Here is a 20,252-nt window from a genome sequence, read left to right on the forward strand (position 1 = left end):
TGTAAGAATCAGCATTATGCTTTATGTAAAGAGGCATTTAATTATTATTGAATATATAAATAATAAAGAAATGAATGAAGAATAATTAAATGAACTATGAAATAAAGAATGACTAGTTGGGTGTATTTGGTTTTTTTTATCTTGGAAGAAAATGAGTCCAGATTTCATATAACAACATTTTTATTTCAAAATTTAGGCATATAGAATTTCCAAGTACCTATTTCTGCTCTCTGGTTTTAATTCAAGTATGATTGTTCCCACCCTTCTTTACCCTATTTCTTGATTCTATTTCTAATTACCCCTCTCCTTTAGCACATTCACCTTGATGAAAGAGATAATAACTAAAAATAAACAAATTATGTGAATATAAAAATTAGATAATATTTACTATAAAATAAAATTGATAGTAAAAAAGGACATTTTGAGGAGAATGCAAACAGTACCATCAACTGTACATTGTTTGTATAAGTAACATTTAACTAATTATAAACATCTTTAAATTAAGACCTTCAAATACAAAATATGCTTTTAACCTATGGATGCTGAATACACCATTGCTAGTACTTATGCTCCAAAAATGGAAGTTTTATCAAAGTTTTGACAAAATATATTTTGTGTATCCAATTAGTCAACTTTATGACTTGCTGTTGAATAAGTTTTGTAGACAGTCTACTTCATCCAAGCTTTCATTCATAACTTTTCCTCAGCTCTGCATACTTCTATATTGACTGATCATTACTCCCACCACACACTATGATTCTTTGATTAGACTGGTTTCAGTTCTTAAATCTATTGGAACAACAAGTTAAAAGTCACACTGGTGCCGTAGCTGGTTTGGCTTAGTGGATATAACATCGGCCTATGGAATGAAGGCTCCTGGGTTTGATTCCAGTCAAGGTCACATGCCTGGGCTGCGGGCTCAATCCCTAGTAGGGGGGGGGCATACAGGAGGCAACCACTCAATGATTCTCTCTCATCATTGATGTTTCTATCTCTCCCTCTCCTTTCTTCTCTGAAATCAATAAAAATATATTTTAAAAAAAAGGAAAGTCACACTGATCCCATAATAAATAGTTTATATATATATATATATATATATATATATATATATATATATATATATGTGTGTGTGTGTGTGTGTGTGTGTATACACATATATAGATGTATATATATACATCTATATATGTGATGAGAGAGAATATATATATAAAAACCCAGTGACCAGAATGTGGTAATGACCAAAACAACAGAACAACCGGTTGCTATGAAGCCCACTGCAGCCTACCAACTGGCCGATCAGGGAAAGGGCCAGCGGCCAACCTCCCGCAGCCCCTACTCCCAGCCAGCCCCACCCCCATTGGCCTCCCCTACCCTGAACGAGGGTGCCGGCCGGCCAACCTTCTGCAGCCTCACCCCCCCCCAGCTGACCACACCCCTGATGGGCCCCCAAGACCCAGATCAGTCCATAGCCCCTACCCCAGCTGGCTCTACTGATCAGGGAAGGGGCCAGGTGGCCAACCTCCTGTGGCCTCTCCCCTGGCCGGTCCTACCCCTGATCACCTCCTTCCCAATAGGGGGCGGTACTGGCTGGCCAACCTACTGCAACCTCTCCCCCTGGCCAACCCCACTCCCAATCAGTCCCCCCACTCTGATCAGAGGTGGGGCCAGCCAGCCAACTGCCCATGGCCCCTCCCCCTGGCTGGCCTAACCCCCAATCGGCCTCCCCACTCCATCAGCCCACAGCCCCTCCCCTCAGCTAGCCCTACTTCCATTTGGCCCCCCACTCCAATAGGTGGCAGGGCTGGCAGCCCACCTCCTGTGGCCCCTCCCCACAGCAGGCCCAACCCTGATCCGCCCCGACTGGTGCTGGCCTGGCCAGACCCCACCTGTACATGAATTCATGCACTCAGCCTCTAGTATGTATATAAATATGTATATATGTATATATATAATATATTACATATAACATAAACTATTATATATAAAATATAAACACATTTATTCTGAGAAATGTATAAACAGAGAAAACAATCTAACAGGATACACACTCAAGTTTGGAGGAGTCTAAATGGATAATGGATGAAAAGGAGTAGACAGTGCATGATTTAGCTGTATCACTGCATATTGACTTTTTAACAGTGCAAATGTACTCAAGTTTAAAGATCGCTGAAAACATTGTTTCCCATTGCACTTGGATTGAATTTAGTTTTTTTCATTAATCTATAAGGTCAATGACCTGGCCTGTGCCTCCCTTTAACCTTCTCAAGAACCACTCTTTCCCTTTGCTCCAACTATCTTACCCCTTTCTTTTCCTCAATACTTAGCAAGAACCTTCTCCCAGTATGAAAGTTACCCTTTCCTTTGTATTCTGACAACCTTTTCCTTGCAATACTCATTCACAGTTCTTTGAATGGCTGCTTTAAATATTATCATTCAGGTTTCACTTCAAATATTAACCCCATCAAAAAGGTCTTCCCTAACCTTTTTCTAAGTTCTTCCTATCTCTAATCAGTCTCCATCACATCAACTCCTTTCCTCCATCAAATAACTTTTCTATTTCCTAAAATATTGTTTTTAAAATCAGCTTATTGTTGAATTCTCCCACTACAACAAATATTCCTAACATGACGGAACTTGTATGCTTTGTTGTTACATTCCCAACCCCTAAAATATTACCTATTACCTAAGGCCGTGGTCTGCAAACTGCAGCTCGCGAGCCACATGCGGCTCTTTGGCCCCTTGAGTGTGGCTCTTCCACAAATACCATGGCCTGGGCGAGTCTATTTTGAAGAAGTGGCGTTAGAAGTTTAAGTTTAAAAATTTGGCTCTCAAAAGAAATTTCAATTGTTGTACTGTTGATATTTGGCTCTGTTGACTAATGAGTTTGCCGACCACTGATCTAGTTAATAGAAAAGAATTGATTTAATGGATAAGTGCAGGAATGTGAAAAAATTCCATGTGCATGGTGATCATAAAGTTTCTTTGCAGGATGATATTCAGAGTAATAAATATGCATAGTTTGTGGGGGTTTTCTTTACTTCTATTAAATTTCTGTCACAGTTGCACACAGAATTGACCTTCATAATTTTTCCTAATCTGTGGAACAATGAAAATACATATATCTAGGAACTGAAAAATGATTGAGAATTATAGAACATAAAATAAAGGATCTATTTTATAACCATTAAAATTATAACTATGAAAACCATAGCATTAATAGATATTTGTTGCATTATATTTTCTCACAGAAAATTAGGAATTATGTATATTCACCCAAGTCCAAAATTATTATGTAAAGTCAATGTGGTTATAAATTGGAAACAAGTTCATGTAAATAACATCTGTATAAACTAAGTAATTCTGACCAACCATATGTCCCCAATGAAAATAGTTTTTATTTTATAATGAACCAGATTCCAGAGAAGAAATTATTTGGTTTTTTCCCCTCTTTTTTGATCTCTAATAAAAATGTGGGAGATTGACTCTGAAAACTGGTACTTTCTTTTGCTCAAGAGTTTCTGCTCTAGCATATGTCACGGTCCCGCTGGGAAAAAGCTCCACAGGGCTCCTGACACATTGTCTTGGCTCCTGAGAGGCTGTTGCTTTAGAACTATTAATATAGTTGAGGTTAGCTGAAAAAAGCAGTAAACCAAATAAAAACAGACCAGGAGCTATGTTGATACAGGGCAGGTAAGGTAAAAAATTAACACAAGCATCTCAGTATCTCCCTTCATCACCAGATGAAGGAGCAGGAGGTCCTGGGTACCTCGTTAAGGCCAAAGGGATCAGAAAACAGAATGACATTGGAAGATTAAAATGAGTGCCTAGTAGGGCATGAGGAAATGATGGGGTGACTATTGGAATCTTCTGTAAAGGAAACATGAAGTCATTTTATTACACCTTTTACTTATTTTTCTCAATTCAAGGTCTGAATCAACTGTGATATTTCTTAAGCCAGATATTAATTTGTTTTAGGATTTTTCTTTTTCCCAGTAACTTTAGAGTCTACAGTTGAGGTTTTCTAAGGATAACTACGTAATGCCAGTGAAAAAGATGCCCTGTTGAGTCAAACCCTAGGGCAAAGTACACACATCAGCTTTTGGTGTTTGCAAAAGAGATCCAAAGATAAGCAAGATTACTTAACATATTTATCTAGAAGCTGAGAATGAGGAACTCTGGTCTGTGAGACAGAAAAAAGCACCTGGGAGGAGAGGGGTTGTGTGAGTTTACTCTTTTCTGATTCCGCATTCTCAGGAATGCTACCTGCACACCTCAAGTCTGAAGCACCTATCATTGTTGCTGAAGTGAGAAGCAGAAGCATTGTGATCTACTGAAGAAAACTCCATTCCTGTAATAAAACGGAAACAAAGAGGAATAAATTTCAAGCAAGTATGTGTCCTTGTGGCTTCTGGAGAAATAGACTGAAAGATGATGTTCCAAATAGAAATGAGGTAGTCTGAACCCTGTGTTTTATTACACCCTACTGCAAAAATAATCTAAGAATATCTGAATTTCAAACTCAGGCTTCAGTTACTAAGACTCCAGAAGAAAGTGAAGACTCCAAAAATGGTGAGTCTATGGTTTGATGAATGTGGAAAGAAAGTCTTTGTACAAAACTAATCCTCCTGACATAATCCTCCTGACATATGGGCCAAGTAATCCTAAAGCGCAATGTCTGTGAAATTTCACAGTAAATATATTGATTGCTGTTTTGCATTTCTAAAATTGGATAACTTATCTTTAAAGTTATTCTTAAAATTGGTAAAATTTTGTCAGGTTTGTTCCTCTTTTAAATGGAATATTCTCTCTCTCTCTCTCTCTGTATTCTACTTTTTTTCCTTTTTTTCATTTTCTTTCTCTTGTTTTTCTAAGAATTATTGTTTGTGTTGTTTGAGAATTCTTAATTCAAAGTTTATTTATTTAGTTTTAACACCCATATAATAAAAGCAATAGTCTATTAATGTACTACAAAGTTCAGAATTGAAATTATGCCACAGATGGCAAATGTTCTCATATTTTATAACATTGCTTTGAACTTGATTTAATCATTACATATTAATATCTAGTTTCTAAACTATTTTATTTGCTGAAATAGAGGTATTATTCAAAATAAATCTTGACCTATACAAGGTGAGGCAAAAGTAGGCTTATAGTTATTCATATGAAAATAATACAATAATTAATAAATAATAACAGAATAAACTCCATGTCTGGAGTAGTCACAATTGTAAATCTACTCTTTCCCCACCCTGTATACATTGAGCCAAGTTCCTATTTCAATACCAAATAATTTTAGATTACCTCTTTGTCTTTCATTTTATTTATTTTCAAATGGGAAAATTTTTCCTATGCTTAGTGGTTGCTAAATCCAAAATTGAGTGACATCTTTATTTCTTCTCCCAGGGCAACCTCTAGGCTTTACTACTGTCAATTCTTTTACACTCTGACCAACACCTGAAGTAGGTGTTGAGGATCACACCTCTGAGAAGATGTGCATCTTCTATATATTTCCTAACAGAGATGGACTTTTTTGTGCAATCACCTCTTTGTTCTATCAAATAAGTGTAGGGAATACAGTTAATAATATTATTATTAACTATGTATGGTGCCAAGTGGGTACTAGACTTATCGGGGATCACTTTGTAAATTATATAAATGTCTAACCACTATGTTATACACCTGAAACTAATATAATATTGAATGTCAACTGTAATTGGAAAAAATAATAATGATAGAATCTGCTATTTTTATTTTTGCAGGCTCTCTACTACCTTAATTTTCATTTCTTTTTTTTCTTGTTTTAATTTACATATTTTGTTTTTTGTTTTAATTTATATGTGTAATTTACAATGTACCACTATAATTGTTCTTATATATCTGGTTATAAACTGTCCTCAGAGTTATTAGTGGGACTTGTAAGCATAGCATAGCTTAGCTATACATTGCTAAATCCGGCAACCTCCCGAACTTTGTAGTCTAAACTTGTTGGGTGGAAAGGTTGGAGAAAATAAAAGATGTTTGAAGAAGGAGGATAATTATTGCTTGGTCTGAAAATAGTTACCAGCCATGTGAGGGTGGCTCCTAACTTTTGCTTAGTCTGAGGAGACAGATGCAGAATGTGTCTGGATTTAGAACCTTTGCTGTCACTCTTATAGCTCTTATTCCTTGGAAAAACAGCCTAAAATGTGTGCAATTAATATTCTATATCAATGCATGCTAATTCATGTGGCATAGTGGACAGTCAAGTGAAATTTAGGAAATAATCTGTTGTTCTTTTCATTCTACAATGCCATTGCCATTTAAATATATTTCACAAATAGCTCTGGGCAAATTAATTTTAAACCAGGGTGATAAAGTCAAGGTTACAGTCTTCCATTGTAAACTTGATTTAGCTTACAATTTTCTCTTTATTTTTAAAGGTTCAGAATGCTTCAGAACCAAAACAAAGCATCTTATCTATGAATCCTCTGACTCATACAAGTGGAATAAATATCCCTATCTATTGGCTAATAAAACTGCTTGTTTGTATAACTTCATTGGATTAATCACATGGGAATTTAATCATTGATTTGCACCAATTTCTCTCCTACTAGAATGTTAATATCTAAAGTTAGGCATTGGGCCCTATTTATCATTTTATCCTTAGGGTATTAAATATTGTCAAGTATTTCATATAAATTAATAAACAAAGCCACAATTAACTAAATGGACAAGTAAATACAAAAAGAATCTACACAATTGAATGCAGCCAGAAGTTTTCATCATGTCATTGACAAATAATACCAATTTTCATCCAGGTATCTTTCTTCTCCTTGGTATTCCAGGGATGGAATCCATCCACACTTGGCTATCAGTGCCCTTTTGTCTAGTTTACCTATGTGCTCTCCTGGGAAATTTATCTATTCTATTTATTATTAGAATAGATTCCAACTTGCATGAGCCCATGTTCTTCTTCTTCTGTATGCTCTCTGTGGCTGACTTGATCATCTCCACTACTGCTCTGCCCAAAATCCTCAGCATTTTTTGGTTCCATGACAGGAAGATCTATTTTGAAGCTTGCCTTGTACAAGTATTTCTCATTCATTCACTATGCAGCATGGCCTCAGGGTTTATCTTGGCCATGGCCTTTGACCGGTATGTGGCAATCTGCAATCCTCTGAGACATTCAACTATCCTGACACACAGAGTCATCAAGAACTTGGGGCTGACTATTGTCTTCCGTGGGGCTTTGCTTTTCAGTCCTCAACCCTTCATGCTTCGGTGGCTTTCCTATTGCAGAACTAATATCATCCCTCACACATACTGTGAATTTATGGCTTTGATCAAGCTTGCCTGTGCAGAAACCAGGATCTATAGAATATATAGCCTAACTGCTGCCTTCCTTACTGGGGGTTTAGATTTCATATTAATTCTATGTTCCTATATTGTCATCCTTTACACTGTTTTCCATCTTCCATCCAAGGCTGCTCGACTCAAGACCTTGGGCACTTGTGGATCCCATGTGTGTGTAATCTTAGTAGCCTATACTCCAGCCTTTTTCTCTTTCCTTACTCACCGATTTGGACACCATGTGGCTCCTCACATTCATATATTTGTGGCTAACATCTACCTGCTTATCCCACCTATGGTAAACCCAATGATCTATTGCATAAGAACCAAGAGGATTAGAGACCGATTTCTTCAAATTTTGACTTCTCACAAATTATAAAATACCTAACTCTTCCCTTAGCACATTTTTAAGACTTATGGGAGGGGAGACATTAACCCTCTTTATAGAAGGCTGAATTCCTATATTTCCTATTTGTAATCTGTAAAGTACTATATTAGTAAGCATTGACTAGATTCTGTTCTACTAAAAATATATATATATTTGCCTGATAATGCAATATCTCCACTATTATGTGATCATATTTGCTATGTTTGCTCCCACAGTCTATTCTGTTTTGTCTTATTAGTTTTATCAGAGTTGTGTTATTGACTCATTATCTCTGACTTTCACTGATACATTTGTAGGACTTAATTAATGGGGTTGTCTACATCTCCTAGACCTAGACAATAAAATTAAAAGCATTTTATTCTATAACCTTGGAAGTTGAGATAATATGCCTCCCAGAGGCCATCCTGCAATTTCTTGTGACATATTATTTTATTATATATAGCTAGAATCATTTTAACATTTCTAAATAATAACATTTCTCACCAACACTCCACAGAAGATTTAATGATATCCAAAATTGTTCTACCATTTTTCCTTTTTCTATTTCTTCATTGTTGTTCAAGTTGATTCTTTGAAAATATCTATAGCTCCCTCTCCCATTCTTTGATCATCGTCCATATATATAAAAGCCTAAGCAACCGTTCAACCGTTCTACTGTTTGACCAGTAGCTACGATGCAAACTGACCACCAGGGAGCAGAAGCTCCAACCGGTAGGTTACCTTGCTGCTGGGGTCCGGCTGATTGGGACTAGACAAGACAGGTCAGACATGCCCTGGAGCCCTCCCACAGTCACCTCCCGGCCCTGATCATGCACCGGTGGGGTCCTTCGAACTGGCCTGTGCCCTCTCTCAATCTGGGAGCCCTGGGAGGTAGTCAGAGAGCTGCAGGCCAGGCCGAGGGATGCAACCAGTACACAAATCTGTGCACTGGACCTCTAGTATTATATAATAGAGAAACAGTTTGTTTTGATATTTCCTCATAATTTATCATCTAGCCACTGTTGACTGTGATATCATCTATTTTTCTTCTTTTTTTGAAGTTGAATAACTCATATTTATATAGAATATCATGTAGGATTAGATGTTATCCTCTCTAATAAAAAAGTAATATGCAAACTAACCATCACTCTGCTGCATAAGCCACACCCACCAGCCAATCAGGGCAAGTATGCAAATTAACCCCAACCAAGATGGCTACCAGAAGGGAGGCTTGGGTTTCCCCGGCAACAGAGGAAGCCAAGCTTTCCACACACTCTGGCGGGCCCAGGCCTCCACTCAAGGATACAAAGTTTCAATTATAGAAGGTAAACAAATCCAAACAGAAATGGCGGCAACCACGGATCGAGCAGGAGGCTTGGCTCTGCTCCAGGCTACAAAGTTCCAATTGTAGAAGGTAAATAAATTCCAGATACCAGGGCCTCTGCTTGGGTCACCAGGGGCGTGGCTAGCCTGCAAACCACCACAGGCCCCTCGCCCAGGCCTCTCCATGCCCCAAGGGAACCCCACCCTGATCCAGGACACCCTTCAGGGCAAACCAGCTGGTCCCCACCCATGCACCAGGCCTCTATCCTATTTAATAAAAGATGCAGATTGACCATCACTCCAACACACAAGATCAAGATAGCTGCCCCTATGTGGTCAAAGATCCTGCCCCCATGTGGACACAAGATGGCCACCACAAGATGGCCATCAGGGGAGGGGAGTTGGGAGGGACCAGGCCTGCAAGGGAAGGCAGTTGAGGGACCAGGCCTGCAAGGGAGGGCAGTTGGAGGTGATCAACCCCGCAGAGGAGGGCAGTTAGGGATGACCAGGCCAGCAAAGGAGGGAAGTTGGAGGCAAACAGGCTGGCAGGGGAGCAGTTAGACATCAATCAGGCTGGCATGGGAGTGATTAGAGGGTTATCAGGCTGGCAGGCAGAAGCGGTTAGGGGAAATAAGGAAGGCAGGCAGGCGAGCAGTTGGGAGCCAGCAGTCCTGGATTGTCAGAGGGATGTCGGGTGGGATCGGGCCTAAACAGGCAGTCAGACATCCCTTGAGGGGTCCCAGATTGGAGAGGGTGCAAGCTGGGCTGAGGGACACCCCCCCCCCCCGCCCCCGTGCACAAATTTCGTGCACCGGGCCTCTAGTGAGTATATAATACAATTTAGCATTTTCTTATTACACTACTTTTGATGGTAACTCAAATAGTTTTGGCATTAGGCCATAGTTAAAAAATTCATACTATTGTGGAATAAACAAATGAAGCAGAAATGATTCATTCAGAACTTGCTTAACTACAGTATTAACTATCATTGTTTGCCTTTTGCAGAGATTCAAAGCCTGTCAGAGTGGTAGGAAAATTTTATTGGGAATGCAAGGGAAGGTTTGAGGTATGCTCTGAATGGAGTTTGTCAGCATATCAAAACTGGAAGTGGGTTAATTAGAAGTGGGTTTCTTCTGTGATTGGCTTAGGAAACATATTTGGCTGCCTCTAGTTGATCATGGAGACGAACACAACTAGGGAGTTGGCAGTTGTTGATCAAGTTCTGACTATTTTGGATTAATTGCTGGAGAGGTTGTGGGTAGGGCTTCTGGACTTCCCATGTGGATCACAGTTCATTGTCATATAAGGTCTGGCCACTTCCCATTTGTTTATTCAGTCTCTGATAGAAAAATAATTATAAGAAAAAGTAGACAAATTTAATTATAGTTTAAGATTTAAAAAATCTCATTAAATTATGAAGCAAAATATTAATAAAGATAAAGAAGATTTAAATAATATGATTAAAGGATATAGAAATCATTTTATATCACAAAAAAGGCTATTCAAGCACACATAAGACATTTGCAGAAATTGAGCATGTATTGTTACAGACTCAACAAAGTTCAACAGATTGAAATCCTATAATCTCTGTTATTTCACAATAGGATTAAACAAAAAATAAAAAATAGTAGATGTGGAAGTGTTCCATTTATATCAAAATTTAAAGATTACATTTTTGAATTTCCAATTAATCAAAGGGAATTAAAAGCACAATAAGATGAAATAATCATCCTGTGAGATGTAGTTCCAATTGAGATTAGATAGAAAACATAGATTTAAATATATGTGACAGAGAAGAATATTGGCTATAAATAACAGCTAAACATACATCTCAAAATTTTGGAGAAAATGTATAAACTTATAAGCAAAGAGAGGAAAAGAAAGCAAATGATGATGAAAGAAGAAAACACACAACACATGCATACACTTAAGATAATCAAATATTTGATAACCATAGAAACTGGCTACATGTAGGAGCTACATAGCAACATTATAGATATTGTAAAATCAATGTGTCACCCAGCTGGGTGTGGCTTAGCAATTGAGCATCAACCCAGGAACCAAGAGATCACTGGTTCTATTACTGGTCAGGGCATATGCCCTGGTTGTGGGCTTGATCCCCAGTAGGGGACGTGCAGGAGGCAGCTGATCAATGATTCTCTCACATCATTGATGTTTCCATCTCTCTCTCCATCTCCCTTTCTCTCTCTGAAATCAAGAAAACATTTAAAAAATTGTTGTGTCTTTTACCATATGTAGACAGAGAGAGGAAGCTGCAATAGATTTTAGAAATTATGGAAAGAGTAAAATTGGGGAGGGTGACTATAGACAACTGTTTCAGGGGTATTGCTATAAAATCAGTAAGAAAAATAAGGCATTAGCTAGCAGATATGTGGATCAAGCTAGCAGATAAGTGGATCATAATTTTCTTTTGTAGAAATAATCGATTATATCATTGTTTTAGATGGGCAGTTAGGGGTGACCAGGCCAGCAGAGGAGGGAAGTTGGGGGCAAACAGGCTGGCAGGGGAGCAGTTAGACATCAATCAGGCTGGCATGGGAATGGTTAGGGGGTGATCAGGCTGGCAGGCAGAAGCAGTTAGGGGAAATCAGGAAGGCAGGCAGGCGAGCAGTTGGAAGCCAGCAGTCCTGGATTGTCAGAGGGATGTCCGGTGGGATCGGGCCTAGAAATAATACCACAGGAAGACAACAATTACCCATGAGAGGAATGCAAAATTGCCATACCAAAATATTTGAGTTTCAAGACAGAGTAGGATATATTGCTCTAATGGATAAGTTGGCTTTTGTTAGGACAAATACAGTTCATTCATAGTAGCAGGAAATCAGTGGTAATATATGAGTTTAGAGGCAGATGGATGGATAGGCATGCTGATGGGATCTTCTCTTGATTCTTTTTTCTCAGTGAAATTGGAATCTAGGTCATCATCTGAGACTAGGGATGGGGAAGAGTGACAGAGGTTTGGGTTGAAAGAATATATGAAACTAGAGGCCCAGTACATGAAATTCATGCACTGGAGGGGGGTCCCTCAGCCCAGCCTGCACCCTGTCGAAGTCTGGGACCTCTCAGGGGGCAGCTCCTGCATTGATATCTGCCCCCTGGTGGTCAGTGCGCATCATAGCGGCTGGTCGTTTCACCATTCAGTCAATTTGCATATTAGGGTTTTATTATATAGGATAATTTTATTTATTCTTTATTGATTAAAATATTATATATGTCTCCTTTTTCCGCCATTGGCCTCTCCCCAGTCACTCTACTCCACCCCCCAGTACATGCCCTCACCCCCTAGTGTCTGTTTCCATTGGTTATGTTTATATGCATGCATACAAGTCCTTTGGTTGATCTCTACTCCCCCCACCGTCCCCTGCCTTCATCAGTTTATGCTGTTCATTATATTCCTCAAATGAGTGACATCATGGGATATTTATCCTTCTCCACCTGGCTTATTTCACTTAGCATAATGCTCTCCAGGTCCATCCATGCTGTTGTGAATAGCAGGAGTTCCTTCTTTTTTACAGCAGCATAGTATTCCATTGTGTAAATGTACCACAGTTTTTTAATCCCCTCATCTGCTGATGGGCACTTAAGCTGTTTCCAAATCTTAGCTATTGTAAATTGTGCTGCTATGAACATAGGGGTGCATATATCCTTTCTGATTGGTGTTTCTGATTTCTTGGGATATATTCCTAGTCGTGGGGTCACTGGGTCAAATGGGAGTTCCATTTTTAATTTTTTGAGGAAACTCATACTGTTCTCCATAGTGGCTGCACCAGTCTGCATTCTCACCAGCAGTTCATGAGGGTTCCTTTTTCTCCACATCTTCGCAAGCATTTGTCATTTTTTGATTTGCTGATGATAGCCATTCTGACAAGTGTGAGATGATACCTCATTGTCGTTTTGATTTGCATCTTTCAGATGATTAATAACTGCACATGTTTTCATATGTCTCTTGGCCTTCTTATGCCTTCTTTTGAAAAGTGTTTATTTAGGTCCTTTGCCCATCTTTTTATTTGATTGTTTATCTTCCTTTTGTTAAGTTGTATGAGTTCCCTATATATTTTGGAGATTAAACCCTTATCAGAGATAACATTGGCAAATATGTTCTCCCATGAAGTGGGCATTCTTGTTGTTTTGTTGATGGTTTCTTTTGCTGTGCAGAGCTTTTTATTTTGATGTAGTCCCATTGGTTTATTTCTCCTCAGTTTCCACTGCCCTAGGAGCTGTATTGGTAAAGACATTGCTATGAGATATCTGATATTTTGCTACCTGTGGATTCCTCTAAGATTTTTATGATTTCCCATCTTATATTATCCACTTTGAGGTATTGTGTGTGTGTGTGTGTGTGTGTGTGTGTGTGTGTGTGTTTGGTGTAAGACTGTGGTCTACTTTCATTTTTTGCATGTATCTGTCCAATTTTCCCAAGACCATTTATTGAAGAGACTGTCTTGACTCCATTGTATGCTCTTGCCTCCTTTGTCAAATATTAATTGAACATAATGAGTAGGAAATTAGGAGTCTTGCAGGAGAGAGATGTGAAGAGCATTAAAAGCTGAAGCAAGAACATGACACAGGATCTGAAAGGTAGTAAATATATATATATATATATATATATATATATATATATATATATATATATATATACAGAGAGAGAGAGACAGAGAGAGAGAGAGAGACAGAGAGAGACAGAGAGACAGAGAGAAAGAGAGAGAGAGAGATTGGTTGAGACTCAAGGAAACTAAAAAAGAAAAAAAAAAAAAGAGCTGTGTAGCAGAAAGTGATGCCAAAAGGGTTGCAGGGACCAGGTTATAAAGATACTTACTGGTCATTTTGGATATTGCAATTATAATCCATGAAGTTTACCACTATGTATAAGAAATATAGAGACTTTAATTCAGACATACCTTATTTTTTAATTTATATATATATATATATATATTTTATTGATTTTTTACAGAGAAGAAGAGAGAGGGATAGAGAGTTAGAAACATCGATCAGCTGCCTCTTGTACACCCCCTACTGGGGATGTGCCCGCAACCAGGGTACTTGCCCTTGACTGGAATCGAACCTGGGACCCTTGAGTCCGCAGGCCGACGCTCTATCCACTGAGCCAAACCGGTTTCGGCTATTTTTTAATCTTAGTAATGTAGTGGTTAAGTATATGAAATGTGGAACCAGGGATATCCAGATTCAGATCCCGGCGTCACTGTTATTAGCTGTAAAATTGTACATAAATTAATTAATCTATTAGTCTCTTTATTTTCTCATCCTTTTAGTGGTATTTATTTTTCCAAAGGCAGTTGTGCAGATCAGTGCAAAATGAATGTTAAGCTTTAAGCCCAGGGCAATGAACATGATGACCTCACAGTACATAAACATAATCATTTTCCTTCATTCTATGGTTTTATAATATTTTGCTGATATATTAAGCAAATATATTCCATATCAAAGCACTCAACAGACCTTTGGGAAATAATAATGTCCTTATTTATTATCTTAAGGGACAGCTAATAGCAATTGCTCTACCTGAATGTAATTTAAGTCATGTAGTTTGGGAAAAGACCCCATATCCCAGAGGACCACTGAGTCCCCTGCCACCTTCCTCCTTTAATCCAGTGTGATTAGGAGCGGACTAAAATCTAGCTCTTGTTCACTGTGCATACTTCCTAGCAACTACTCCTTATAGAAACTGGCTCTCTGGATGAATCTCAGCTTTTAATTTGGGTGAGTTGGTACATATGCAAGACAGGACAAGAGAGGAAAGGTCTACATCCAAACATCTACATTTATAGAATTATAAGATTCTCAAAAAAGTAATTAATGTGTAACTCTTTGTAAACCCTTAGTAAAGTTAAGAATAAGTACAGTGTGGCTCAGTGGTTGAGCAACAATCTATGAACCAGGAGGTTACAGTTCAATTCCTGGTCAGAGCACATGCCCTGCTTGATCATCAGTGTGGGGTGTGCAGGAGGCAGCCAATCAATGATTCTCTCTCATCATTGATGTTTCTATCTCTCTCTCCCTCTCCCTTCCTCTCTGAAATCAATAAAAAAAATATTTTTAAAAGAGAATAAATACTGTAGACATACAATATGGTAAGAAGGTGAAATGGATCTTTTTTCCCCATAACTGATATAAATGCAGCTATCTGTTGATGAGCTAAAGTATAGGGATCATTGGGTCACAGATACTCTAAATTAGAATTAAAATAACTTTAACCTTTTGCACTCGGATGTCAAGTGTGACTCCACATGGTTAGCATTAGAATAAAGGAATCGAGAATAAAGCAAGCGAGCTCAAAGGGTTAAAGTTGTTTGACTAAGAAAGGCTTTTGAGTCAGAGAAAGCCCTGATCAAAGAATGCATTTCTTTCCACTTAGCATTAAGGCTAATTAAGCAACACTGTGGGAGGAAGAAAATTTAGGACTCAGGTGAATAAAATCTCTGTTTAATAAGGCAATCAGAAGACAAGCCACAGCCAACCATTATTTTTTATGTAGTTTATCTTCAAACTAGTTGAGCTATACTATATAAGAGAGAGGAGAAAGTAGAGAAAGATTTTCAAAACTAAATTTCATGGGACATATAAATTTCTCCTGAATGGATTTTCTAAAAGAAGATTGACATCTCTTTCTAGCTCTTCCATACCCAGATCTGGATTTCTGTCCTAAAGAAAGACTAATAATTCTGAAAGTAATCAAGGTATGTTCTGATAAGTAAAACTGAGTGCTTTGTTTGTGCATTTAAATATCAGCTTATTTAAATAAATTTGTTCATATGGGAGTGCACTTATCTGAGCATTAATTTGGTGTGCTTGAAGGAGCCTTTATATAGTATTAGAAAATTTAAAGAGTCCCTGTGTGCTTGGTTCTGGATATATTATTCCATAATATATGGTAACAATAAGAAAACATCAAATGTACTAAAATATGTTTGTTTGCCTCTTTAGCCAGATGTGAGTACATATACCTAGGTCTTCTCTGAAGGAATATGTTAAATTTAAAAGGTTTTGGGAGCCAACAGAGAAATGTGAATAGCTTTATATTTCTCTGGAAGTGGAGATCTAGGTAATCAAGATCTTTAAGCCCACAGATAAAGCAGTAATTGACTTGAAACCTACCTCAGTCTGTATGCCTGGAGTCCTATCTTACAATTATAGCAGAGCAAAGCAGAAACAAAGTTCTACCAAGGAGAAGAAACTCTTTTATTTCACTACTAGAGGCCCGATGCACGAAATTCGTGCAAGGGGTTTGGCCCTCACAGCCTTGGCAGCTGCCCTTGGCCCTCGCAGCCCCAGTTTCGTCTGGAAGGTAGTCCGGAAGGTCATTCGGCTGTCTGGTGTAATTAGCATATTACATTTTTATTATTATAGGTAGACAGAAGTGGCAGAGAGTACTCTTGTGAAACATCATCCAATGCCAGTCTTTGGGCTAGGTTATGCTAATACCTACCTATGCTACAGTTTCTAGACTGAGGAGAATTTAATCTTATAAGAAAGACAGGAGTCATAATAATAATTAAATAGTCTACCTTTTGATAAGGTCTATCACAATCAAATGTAAGAAAACATGTAAAGATGCACAGAAAATTATCCTGCATATTTTTGTCTAAGTTAATTCAGCAGAGTCATAGAGGAGATTCTTTTGACCTAGATACTACAAGAAAGCTGTAGTTTACAAAAGGAAGAGATTATAAGAGAGAGAGAGAAAAATTACAATCAAAATTATGTGAAAAAGGGCACAACTTCACAAAGAGCATGTTGTTTCTGGAGAATAATTAAAAGTTTGGCGTTATCTTGTGGAGGGCATAGAAGGAGTACCTGGTGAAAAGGATGGTGTTTTGTGTGTTTTTTTTATACTAAATGCTAATTTGATCACATCATGCTTAAATGTTTTATTGGGGTCACATTATGTATGGAATAATGACCAAATCCCAATACTTAATTTCTTAAATTACTCTGTGAAATATAGTGTACTAAGTTGTTAACATGTATTAATTACGTAACTTAACCTTCCCAACAACTTTGTGTTTTCTCCACTTCATAGTTGAGAAAACTGGTGGGAAAATATAATAAGTATGAATAAGACAACTTAAACCTTATTATGAAAATAAATGCATTTATGTATTGATTTATTTACTTGGAAATAAATTATTTTAATACAAGAACATAAAAAGAGCCTATGATAGAAATAAATATGATCACATGCAAGGGGGGAAAAAAACAGAAGTGATAGTATTACTTATGATAGCTGATAATTTTCAAGAATTATTGAACTTTATTTAAATCAAATATCATAGTAACTCAAAGTAAATGATTATAAAATGGTCATTTAGTTGCATTATTTTTTCAACTAAAAATTAACATCTACAAAGATTCCAGATTATGTCCTTTTCATATTAGAATCACTAAGTATTACTTTCCTTCTTTACTTCATAAAAAAATAATATAAACTGAAATCAAATGAATAGTGTATAAATCAAGAGATAACCAAGTACATGGATCTCTGTAATGTCTAGGATCTTCAGACACAAAATAAAAGTTAAGAACTTGGTACATTGGGGAATATACAGAAGAGGTAGGAAATTAAGATTTTTTAAAAACTGAGCTTAAAATAAGTAGATATATGAGTTGAAAATGTTTCATAGAAAAGGAGGAAATTAGTAGAGGCATGAGGCAAATCTCAGGTTTTTGTGAAGACTTCTATGTAGAAGACAGGTGTGTCTATAAAAAGTCTCACAGTAGGAAAGGGCAACCCAATCTCACGGCTCCTGGGTTTGCTTCTGTGACAGTACTAGGACATGTAATGGACTGTCTAAGAAATGAGTATCCATACTTAAGAGTACTCACACATCAGCTAGAAAATTATGTTTAAAAATGACTCTCAGATTCATTTCATTTATAATATCAGACATTTCTATCAAAAGCTAATTTGGTCTTATTAAGTCAAAGTGTGAATCAAAAAGTGATATTGAATTTTATTGTACAGAGATATTAACCATGTTGGGTTTTGCTTGTTTGTTTGTTTGTTTTAATATATTTTTATTGATTTCAGAGAGGCAGGAAGAGAGAGAGATATAAACATCAATGATGAGAAAGAATCATTGATCGGCTGCTACCTGCATGCTCCATACTGAGGATCAAGTCCACAACCGGGGCATGTACCCTTGAGTGGAGTTTAACCCAGGACCCTTGAGTCTGCAGGCCAAAGCTCTATCTACTGAGCCAAATCAGCGAGGGCCGTGTTGGTTTTTTTGTTTTGTTTTCTTTCTAATAAATTGTGAGATTCATGACTTGGTTTATAGTAAGTACTTTGTATCTGGTTGCATAGTTTTTGCCTAGCTTTACTAAGTTTTTTTTCACTATAAATTACAACCTTTTATGTTTTCTAACATGATGTTTTTGGGTCTTCCAGATGTATTTTTCACTTTTTGCCAGACGTGGTGTGATGATCTTGGAAGATAACTTTTGTCCTAAAAAGGTTTCCATCTACAAAAGTCAGACAGCAAGCAGCACATGGTACCAGCCAATAAATCTCAGACATCTCCAAATACCTTCTTACTGATGGGCATCCCAGGACTAGAGCACCTGCATGTCTGGATTGGGATTCCCTTCTGCTCCATGTACATACTGGCTGTGGTGGGGAATGTGACCATCCTGGCTGTGGTGAGGGCAGAGCGAAGCCTTCATGAGCCCATGTTCCTCTTTCTGTGCATGCTGTCGGTCACTGACCTGGTCCTCTCCACATCTACGCTGCCCCGCATGCTCTGTCTCTTCTGGCTTGGAGCCCATGAAATTGCCATTGATGCCTGCTTGGCCCAAATGTTCTTCATCCACAGTTTTACTGCCATGGAATCAGGCTTCTTTTTGGCCATGGCCATTGACCGTTATGTGGCCATTTGTCATCCACTGCGCCATAGCACCATTCTCACCCATGCTCACATTGCCAAAATGGGAGCTTCTGTTGTACTCCGAGGAGCAGTCTTCTTTTCTCCACATCCCATCCTGCTCAAACAGCTGCCCTACTGCAGGACTCGAGTCATTGCCCACACCTACTGTGAGTTCATGGCTGTGGTGAAGCTGGCGTGTGTGGACACAGGAGCCACCAAACGTTACAGCCTCAGTGTGGCCTCTGTCATTGGTTCTTGTGATGGCTTTTTTATTGTCATCTCTTATGTTCTAATCCTCCGTGCAGTCTTTCGTCTTCCATCACGGGAAGCAAGTGTTAAAGCTCTAGGCACATGTGGCTCTCATGTCTGTGTCATCCTCGTTTTCTACTCCACAGCTGTCTTCACCTTCCTCACTCACCGCTTTGGCCACAATGTGGCCCCCCGGATTCACATTTTTATTGCCAATATGTACCTTCTGGTCCCACCTTTTCTTAATCCCATTGTGTATGGTGTTAGAACCAAGAAAATTCGAGACTATGTCCTTAGTTTTCTAAGGGTAAAGTTTTCCTGATTATGCTGAAATTATTTGCAGAGACAGTATCAGAACGTGAAGGGAAGAGTACAAATAATTTATTTCATCTCATAATAGACATGACATTTCCTTCTGCTGAAATAAGACTTTTTGTCAGATTCCAATGGGGAAGAGTAACCACACATTATAGTAGTTTCCCAATTCTAATGCAACTAGTAGGCACATTTTATTTTGTGTACATCTGAATTTTAGGGAGCTTACTTAGAACTTGATAAAATGGAAAGGGGTCCCCTTCTGCTCCCTCCTGCTACTGACCTTCTGTTATATGAGTGGGGAGTAATAGTGTATTGTCCAACAGGTAGTGATTAAAAAAGCAAAGAAACTCATAAGAACCTCAAAAAATTCCACAGGAACTATCGCCAAATGAAAAATCAATGATCACTCAACATTCTATAGAAGAGTCAATATAATAAGATTCATGTCTTCTGAGTACAAGAAATACTTGCCTATTATTTTCACAAAAATAAAAATGAAAAAAAGTTCCACATTGCAATAATCGTGTTCACAGATTACTATAATAAAATAAACCTTTATGAATTACCTTTCTGCTGTTTCTCCTGTCATACTTACGCAACCTTTGCATGCTCTGTTCTGTTTGTAAAGATTCCCGCCTTCATCCAAAAAAATAAGTTTTTTTTTAATATCCTCATGGTTTTACTTAGAATGCTTCCCTTTGTCCGGGCACCTTCTTATCTACAAAAACTTAGTTATACTTCAAGGTACATCACCTGTTTAAACT

General features: G+C 38.0%; 2 protein-coding genes across 3 annotated transcripts; both read left to right on the top strand.

Annotated features, from left to right (window-relative positions):
• Positions 1-4,316: 4,316 nt before the first annotated feature.
• On the top strand, positions 4,317-20,250 carry LOC307109584 (olfactory receptor 52P1-like). 2 transcript variants are annotated; one of them, XM_079788398.1, is made up of 3 exons: positions 4,317-4,569; positions 18,087-18,335; positions 18,447-20,250. In XM_079788398.1, exon 3 carries the CDS (start codon positions 18,548-18,550, stop codon positions 19,490-19,492), a length of 945 nt encoding a protein of 314 aa, XP_079644524.1. In that variant the 5' UTR covers positions 4,317-4,569; positions 18,087-18,335; positions 18,447-18,547; the 3' UTR covers positions 19,493-20,250. The 2 variants fall into 2 exon arrangements, with proteins under 2 accessions (XP_079644524.1, XP_079644523.1); XM_079788397.1 differs by lacking the exon at positions 18,087-18,335.
• On the top strand, positions 6,764-7,708 carry LOC307110118 (olfactory receptor 52D1-like; the record flags this gene model as incomplete). Its single annotated transcript, XM_079789163.1, has 1 exon — positions 6,764-7,708. The coding sequence occupies one exon, from the start codon at positions 6,764-6,766 to the stop codon at positions 7,706-7,708; it is 945 nt and encodes a 314-aa protein (XP_079645289.1).
• Positions 20,251-20,252: the final 2 nt, after the last annotated feature.

The sequence above is a fragment of the Cnephaeus nilssonii genome (assembly GCF_951640355.1).
Source record: "Cnephaeus nilssonii genome assembly, chromosome: 13".
Classification (NCBI taxonomy): domain Eukaryota; kingdom Metazoa; phylum Chordata; class Mammalia; order Chiroptera; family Vespertilionidae; genus Cnephaeus; species Cnephaeus nilssonii.

Bases quoted from the DNA above. Each gene is read 5' to 3' on its own strand.
- LOC307109584 (XM_079788398.1), top strand. From the start codon at position 18,548: ATGGTACCAGCCAATAAATCTCAGACATCTCCAAATACCTTCTTACTG.